Source organism: Neolamprologus brichardi, chromosome 23 (genome assembly GCF_056152115.1).
Source record: "Neolamprologus brichardi isolate AB-2024 chromosome 23, ASM5615211v1, whole genome shotgun sequence".
Taxonomy (NCBI): domain Eukaryota; kingdom Metazoa; phylum Chordata; class Actinopteri; order Cichliformes; family Cichlidae; genus Neolamprologus; species Neolamprologus brichardi.
Window position 1 is genome coordinate 33,932,252 of NC_142125.1, and position 8,834 is coordinate 33,941,085.

Sequence of the window (8,834 nt, forward strand, 5' to 3'; positions counted from 1 at the left end):
ATATATTCTGAATAACGAAATGATTACATGCACATTCCACTGATGATGCAATGCACAGTTTGCATTGCTGTAACCGAGCTGCAGCCGAGATTCATTCATGGAAATGGGAACCAAACTACTATTCCCAGTAGTTCAGTTCCTTGGAATGCTTGCCTATTGATCCCACTCATTGGTTCCATTTGCCAATGAGTGGCCCGGACTGTACGCCACAGTCAGCTGATTTTCGTTTGTGTGCCAGAGGTGGAAAAAAGGAGCGCACTCCTTTTGTGCACTAAAAGTGCTAACTGGACCCAGAACATAAACAGCTGCATTATGTTGCTAAAACAACTTTGACTCTTTGTAAGCATGCTAACACTAAGCTAGCCAGTGGTGACAATGCTCAAGCTGAATTAAGCCCAGCAGCCAGACCCTGATCTACAATGGATAGCAGATGGATGAGCAGTCAGGCTGCAGCCTCCGTTTCTACATGTTCATGTTTCTACTGTAGAATAACTGTGGCAATCGCTTTGGAGTCTCGTTGTGCTGGCTTTCATATTTGCTTTGTGCTGCTAGCTTTGTGTTCATACCTACTGACACAGTAGGTATTGACACTGGGTGTCTTCATTAGGATAGGGATTTTTGTTGGTCTGTGGGACTGCAGCCTATAGGTTTATATTGTTAAATGGTAATAATGAGGCAGTGCATATGAGACAGGTAATTATACGGAGAAAGGCAGAGTGATGTAATGAGGAGCATAAAAAACCTTTTTTAAGAAAGTAACGTCGTGCAATACTTTTAAGAAAAGTCTTCTGTGTAATTTGTAACCAACACTGATCATAACAAAGAGGTGATCAGTGCACAAACATTTGACCACACAGCATGCAACTAATTTGCATGAATGTAATGTCTTTGATACTGTCAGGGTCCTGGGTTTTTTGACTAGGTGTTTTGAGTTTCCTGTGTTTTTTGTCACTCTGTATTGTGAATTATTTTCTCATTGTTGGTCTTTGGTTACTCCTTGAGTCTAGTTTCTTGTGTTCCACACAACAAAATGCAGTATTTCCCTCTGTGTATTATTTATCATCTCTAGTCTTTTGGTTCTTAGAGTTCTCTGCCTTATGGTTATGTCTCTGTGTTTCTTAGTTGCTCTGTCTCCACCATGTCAAGTTCGCGTCTCAGTGTTATACTTCCTGTTTTACTTTGAAGGTCTGCGTCTCATGTGAGTGTATCCTGCTTTGCTTCCTTGTCTCGTCACTTCTGATTTCTCCCAGCTGTGCCCTCCTTCTGTGTCTCATTCCCTCGTTATTCCCCAGTGTATTTAAGCCCTGTGTTTCTCTGTATCAGTGTTGCATCGTCCCTCAAGGTGTGTGTTCCCTTGTGTGCCTCTCTTTAAAGTTTAGTTTATATTTTCCCAGTTTAGTTTTGTATTGTTATTTGTGTCCCACCATGCCAGCAATAAAGCTGTAATTTTGTGTCCAACTCCCGCCTGCCACACAGCGATTCTTGACAGAACGATGCGACCAGACATGGACCCAGCGGCACTCAACCCGTCAGAAGACCTTCATCGGGACATTATTCACTCCGTGGAGAAACTCCTTCAACTGTGGCTTGAACATGAGGGGAGGGAGTTTCATCGCACTGTGGAAACAAAGCTACAGCGCTTAATTTCCGGTCTTCCTTGGTACTAGGTGCACTCCACCCGCTCGAACAGGATCTTATCCTAAACGAGCTCCTCCTTCATCCCCCAGCTGCTACTGCTCACCTGCCCGACTCGCCGGATGTGGAGCTGCCCGGCCCATCAGAGCCGTCATCAAAAGGGAAGCAGCGATCGCTGCCAACGCCCATTGCCACAGCTGGACCCCAAGACTTTTGAGTTGCCGGCTGTGGTGAGTGAAAGAGAAAATAACCAAGAGTTTTCTGACTTAGGGAGTGTTTATTCCAGGGCCGTGTTTTTGAGTCAGCTGCCCAGCCACAAGCTCAGTTAGCTGCCCAGTCACAGTCATCTACTCCGCCACTAGCTCCATTTTCACCTCAGCTATCGCTTCAGCCATTAACTCAGCCTGCTATTCAGCCTCCTGTATTGCCATTAGCCCAGTCTGCTAATCAGTGTTCAGCTCAACCTTTAGTTCGGCCACTTGTGCAATCCATTGCTCATTTGCCTTTTCAGTTCTGAGTTTGGTCTCCTGCAGCTCAGCAGCCACTAGTTCGGTCTCCTGCAGCTCAGCAGCCACTAGTTCGGTCTCCTGCGGCTCAGCCTGCACCTGAACCATTAGCTGCACAGTCCCCTGGTCAGCTACAGATTCAGCCAGGGGTCCCAATACAATGTGGCCCTGCTTGACTTTGGCTCTCAGAGGAGGCGGACGCACTTTTTCTCCTCTCCTCTCCCTTATCTTCCCTGCTTAAGTCCTTGTCTAGTCTCGTGTTTTTTGTATTACTTTCCCTGGAACACTCTCTCACAGTCTGTTTCTAAAACCTAAAGAGAATTATGGATTTGATCAACTGGTCTCTGAATGCTATTGACACCCTTTTCTCAACGAGAAGTCTGGGCTCGGGAGAGCCCAAGTGCCCTGGAGGGACTTTCCTTGCCAGATACACGATGGACAGGTGGCAGAAATGGAGGGTTGTGTTCCTGGCGGGACTGTCGATCGGGGACGCTGAAGATATCTACCTATTCGGAACCATGATAACAGGGTTCTTGCTGATCGGACCTGGCTTGGCCCTGGCTTATTGGAGAATTAAGACAGCGGAACCGGCTGTTCAAACCCCCCCAAGGCTGCCCGCTGGGATTGAAACGATGGGACGAGGCGCGACTTCTCAGAACGGGCTCATTGAAAGCAGCATGGTTAAGACCTTGGAGACGCTTGCAGCTGCCGTGAATACTCAGAATAATACCTCTGAACATATATTGGGATACATCAAGGAGAGGCCTGCTCAAAATAACACCTTTGAGCGAAAGTTGGATCACATCGTAGAACAGCTCACTGCAGTCGTGATGTCTCAGTATCGGATATCTGAGCAAAAGAATGACAACACCAGCAAGTTTGATACCATCATGGGGAAGCTCGCGGTTCTCCAACGGGAGATTGAGAGACCAGTGTCGGAGTGTTAAAGAACAGCTTTGAAATTCTCATGAGTTGTTGCAAAAGAAAAATTACCATTTTAATCCGGCTACCCCTTCGGCGCCAGCTGTGGGCTCAAGGCTGGAGCCGAACAAAAACTCCCTGATAACGACTGTGTTGAGTCTGTTCCTTCCCATTCCATGCAAGGCCACCTGGGTTGGCTGGAAGACTGTTTACTTAGCATGGCAGGGCGAAGGACACTGTCTCAGCTGAACTATGGACACACACACACATACATATACTGATACTGATAAGCACTCACTGACGCATCACCCTCCCTACCCCGGATCCAACGGCACCTCCAACGCTTACCTGTCCCTGATGTGGACATCGGGTCAGCTGGAGGCGCAGTCGAAGATTGCAGTGGTCCCAGATCAGATGTACACACTGGAACACTTTCCCATGTTGCTTGTCTATGTTTATTGTGCTATGGTGTGTTGATATCTGTGCATTCCTGTATTATCCTTTGGTGTTACACATTTCGATGTTTCTTTTTCCTCGCTACCTAGCCTGACCTGTCTCCCCAATGTGATGTTTGTGTATTGTATGTACGGTCGGCAAGGTCCGTCATCTCTGTTGTGGGCAAAAGACCTGCAACTGACAAATAAAAGCTATCTCATCTCTCATCAGCTCCTGCTGGACGCTCGGGTGAGCCCATCCAGCACTCCACGGCTCCCACGCCGCCGCCTGCCTCATCCGCTGGGGGTTCTGGAGAGCCCGGCCAGCACTTCTTCGTGTCCGCTGGAGGGTCCGAGGGGCCCGCTCAGCAGATCTATCCAGCCTGCAGCGCCTCCGCCTCTGGCTTCCACGCCTGCCTCGCCTGGTCGTGCGGTTGCTATGCCACTGTCAAAGGTACATCCAGCGCCTCAACATCACCGGCCACTTTCCAGGCCACTGGCTGGGCGTCATCACCTCCCGCTCAGTCGCCACCGCTGCCTTCCGCGCGGCCGGCCTCCTGATTATCTTTGCCTGCGAAACTGTCTTCTCCGGACCAGCTCTGTCACCTATGCCACCACCTGCCACGTCGACCTCCGGACCTTTTGAATTATGAACTGTTCTGCTGTCGCCCGCCGGGCCGGCCCCCTGAACTGCCCTGTTTTGAACTTTTGTGCCATCCACTGTGTCGACTTCCTGAACTGAACTGCTTTAGACCTCTGTCTTCCTGTCCTCCGGGTCGGTCTCCTGAACTGTTTTCAAACTGTGACCCAAGCTCCTGTGTTTCTTGTGGACTTTTCATTTTTGATCTCTTGGTGCTCCTGTTTTGTTTTGTTCTGAACAAAGACACTGACACTCTCTGTGTCAGTGTCGCGTCATCCCTCAAGCTGTGTGTTCCCTTGTGTGCCTCTCTGTAAAGTTTAGTTTATATTTTCCTAGTTTAGTTTTTGTATTGTTATTTGACTACGCCAGCAATAAAGATGTGATTTTGTGTTCACCCCTCGTGTCTGAGAGCCTACATTTTGGATCCAATTCCTGCCTGCCACACAGCGATTCTTGACAGATACGTCGACAGATTCATCGACAGATACTGTAGCGATGAAGGTGACTCTCAAAGTGGTTCGAGAATCAATAAGAGAATCAATAAGAGAATCGATAAGGAATCAAATTGTTAAGTGATAAAGATAAAGGAATCAGATTCGTTACATTCGTATCAATTCCCATCCCTATTAATTCATGACATGAGTAGGGTGTGGTTTAACAAGTTTCTCATATAAAACAAACTCCCCCCAGCAGAAAATGTATATTGCACTTAAAACTTGCTGTAAATAAAAAGAAAGCACTTACACTGAACACATAACGTTTTTGGGAGCAGCTTGTTTCTGGAATCACCACAGTCACTTAGCTAGGTAAAAGACAGCAACTTTTGTGGCACACAATACTCTGTCTTAAGCTCAACATAGCTCAACTCTCTAATATTACTATGTAGTACACTTCTCAGGTCCAGCCATTTGTTATATACAACCTTGTTTTGTTCTAAAAGTAGTACTATTCTATGTACTATTTATTTTCATGATGCTACAAATTTTGAAATACACTACTGTCCCAGTGACCAGTTTGGGGATAGGTTTAGATCTCGCTCTTTAAATTTTCATGTGTATAGAATAACCCAATGGAAACATTACATTGGAATGCCTAATGGATGTAAGAAACTTAATCTGAGATCAGTATCTTCCGTTTCCTGAATATTTGCCAGTTCAGCATATAGCCAAAACAAAAAGCAACTTTAACCCTAGATGATCCGATGGTGACTGGGTATTTAACAATGACTCAGTCTGGTAATATTATCAAATCAACCTCTACTGTTTTTGATTAAAATTATTTTACGATCTGACTTTGATGAGCAAACTAAAGGCTGCTTGTAACTGTAATCAATATTGCTTTTTTCATGCAACAAACCACTACAGATTTGTTTGCAAATGCAACAACATTTGCCTAATTGTCCACCTCATTATGTATCAGCAAAATCATAGTTGTGTCCTTGTGCAGTCAGATATATCAAATGATGTCACTTTCAAGGTCCATGGTTATTTTTATAGCCATTACATCCCACCGGTAGAAGATGCCTAAGCATTTTGGATCATGTCTTACCTCATAAAGTATTCACAACCGAATGAAGCACGAATTCATAGATAACCCATTTCAAGTTGTGAAAGGCTCAGAAGAACTTTTAGAGTAAGGTTTTATGTCACACAGACACACTTTGGAAAGAAAAAAAGAAAGATATTTTCTTCAGAAAATTCAAAGAAAAGTTGAAATACCTTTAATATTTGATGAGCAAGATCAAACATACACTGACATCATCAAACTCAGGTTTCAGAGGGTCTGGGAGTGGAATGAGCTGTACAGATGACCTGACATCAGATCTGCAAGATACAGTCATAGTATGGAGGGGCTCAAGGAAATGCTCTGAGGGTACAAGTCAAAAAGTATAAGAAAAAGGAGTATCAAATTCGTATTACGATAAAACTCAGAAAGTTCCTTAAAAACTACAAATATGTGAACTGTTTTAAATCCATCCGTCCATCTATCACTTTTTAATGAGGTCAGTTTATGTGGAAGTAATCTTTGTGATCCAAGTACTCATGCTTGAGACTGGTCTACACACTCTATTTCAGACAGATTTTTTTCTACTGTTGGCTCTGCATGATGTCAATAAGGATACAACCACCTCAGGCACAAAACAAAACAAACCCTACCCACCTGCTGGTAAAACCCGCTCTGTGTGATAAAAGAACGCGACTTAAATGAAAGAAGAGAGGAAATAAATGAGTAGTTTCAGGCAGTGGATAGGATGGACTAACATTTACATAGTGTTTTTCTAGACTTTACAAATTTCAAGGTGAAGCCTTTGCTCTCCCCCTCCCCCCCCTCTCAGTAATTGCTTCTTATATAAGAGTGAAAGTTGCTAGCTATTTTGTTTTTAGCTGTGTTCAGATTATGTTCTTAAAAATAAACTACAACCAGCTTTTTTTTCATGTGCCCTGCTTTCTAGTCTACAAGTCTCATTGTCAGGCTATTTTTAAATAAGTTACTTTTTCTTCTTTTCTTTATATCATGAACAATTTACACCCCATATGACATAGAGGAGTGCACACTATACTATGCAAACTTGGAATGTGTTATTTTCAGCCCCTGCAATTAATGTGTGGGAGGATAGGAGAAGAGCGGTAGAGTTTTATTCAACCGAAGCTGTAAAACAGGAACAAACTGTTAAACAAATGTTACGTAAAAATAACGTATAATTTTTTATAATTACTTAACCTTGGCCGTAAGTTTTACAAGTTACTGTATGTAATGATAATTTCCACCTTTATTTCGTGCCCCATTAAACCTGCCCCCATGAGTGGGTGGTTGGTTGTTAGTCATTCTGTGTTAACAGGATTCAATAGTTGTGACATGGGAAAGGTTTACACAGACAACAAAACAAAAATCTTGGACTTTGGAATGGAAACAGAGTGGGAGTCTAGTTTTAGTGTGCCAGCAGATATAAAGACTATGTAGACCGAGGGTGCTTTAGAAAGGTGTTTACTACGTTTTGATTGCAACAAACTGAAGGTGCATACAAGATGTTATTTTTTAGCTGGCACAATCTGTAACTACACTATTATTACAGAAAAAAAATGGTCAGCAATAAAAGGCTGTAATTTAAAGCAAAAACATCATCACAATCTGATTTTACAGCTGTTGCTAAGAACGTACACCTTTCTTCCCAAGTGAAGCTTATTATTATGTTCTCTAGAACTGACAATAATATCAAAATTAAACTAGAATTACCACTTTTAAAGTCCCAGGCGTAAACGTAGTAGATATTGTCTTTTTACACAACTTATATGATTGTGATTTATATGATGACAATTTATACTATATATAAAAACCTTGCTGAAATTTGACTGGTCCCAACAAAATATTGTGTCATCACAACATCAAGGATTGGTGGAATCCTGAATCCCCCTTTTCAAGGAAAAAACAAAGTGATTCCTCTTTGCAGTGTATTGTAAATACATGAATTTGTAGTGATGTGAAAAAGGAAGTTTTTTTTTACATACTATGAATACTATGTAGAGTACATCCTTACTGCTTCCACAGAAATTAAGAGGGTAAGTAGCAGCCAGCTACTGCTAATCAAATACATGTGATTAACTGATTATCACCAATAATTTGGGGTCTTGGGGGGGGGGGGGTAAGTATTATAGAATACAAAACCCAACAACAGTAAAGCAGGGTTGTTTGGAAGGGTAACCAGGAGTAAACATCTTCTCTCTAAAAAGAACATAACAGGATGATTTAAGCTTTCAAAGTGGCTTATGGACAAAATCTTTTTTTCTGAAAGAAGTACCTTTTGGGACACAAAATGTTATATTCTGCTTAATCCTAACCTATTCATACAAATTCATGATTCTCTTAGGATTTTCCTGTATTTCGAATGACAGCTAACATGGTGGGAGTTGCGTAGGAAGCGAGTGTTACACGAAGACAGACCCGTATTTGGGATCTTCCCACTGAAGTGCTGCCACAGTCTTGTGCTACGGGCCAGACCTTGACAGTAACTGCCGAGCAGAGGCCAGAGTGTGTCTCCTTTACTCAATTTCCTAACCAGGTTTGACCAGGTGACATTTTAATCACAAACCTAGTTCTTGAAATGTTAGCAACCTCTGTTGCAGCTCTAGCTAAAGAGGGAAAGACTGCTGGGATGATGGAAAAAAAAAGAAAAAAGAAGAAAGGTAAATTAAGGCAGGATTTCAACCATAGCATAGAGTCAAGTGGTTCATTTTAGTTTCACAAGAAGAAGAAACATCATCATCACGCAAGAGTGCACATCATCATCATTGTTCTCTATCTGCAACAACAAGCACCATTTGGATTATAATATCAGCCATTGTCATTCTGATTCCAACCATCTGCGGTTTCCATGGTGAAAACTGTGAGAAGCAGAGCCCACACACAGGGACTTGTCAGCAGTCATGAATATTTTTCATTGAACTCTGCTTGTAAAACAGAGGAAGAAAAAAAAGCACGGCATGTCCAGCAGGCATTTCCATAGAATTAGCCAGAGATCCACTTCGATGTCAATTTGAATTTATATTGCAGACTTTCATTTTTATGAATGTCAAAATATTTCACATTTGAATGCAAATATTCTGCAAACAACAACAAAAAAAGTGGATTGAAGTACTGTTTCCCTTTTAAATCCCAGCTGTCTGTTCTAATGTGACAACGCTGTCACTGCAAACGCCGCAC

At 42.8% G+C, this 8,834-nt stretch overlaps 1 protein-coding gene across 1 annotated transcript; it reads left to right on the plus strand.

Moving 5' to 3' along the window:
* The first annotated feature begins 2,389 nt into the window (after positions 1 to 2,389).
* On the plus strand, positions 2,390 to 3,088 carry LOC148096272 (uncharacterized). Its single transcript, XM_087836210.1, has one exon. The coding sequence runs from the start codon at positions 2,465 to 2,467 to the stop codon at positions 3,086 to 3,088; it is 624 nt and encodes a 207-aa protein (XP_087692336.1). The 5' UTR covers positions 2,390 to 2,464.
* Positions 3,089 to 8,834: the final 5,746 nt, after the last annotated feature.

What these genes read in the sequence shown, in the direction of transcription:
- LOC148096272 (XM_087836210.1), top strand. Translation starts at nt 2,465, where the DNA reads ATGGATTTGATCAACTGGTCTCTGAATGCTATTGACACCCTTTTCTCA.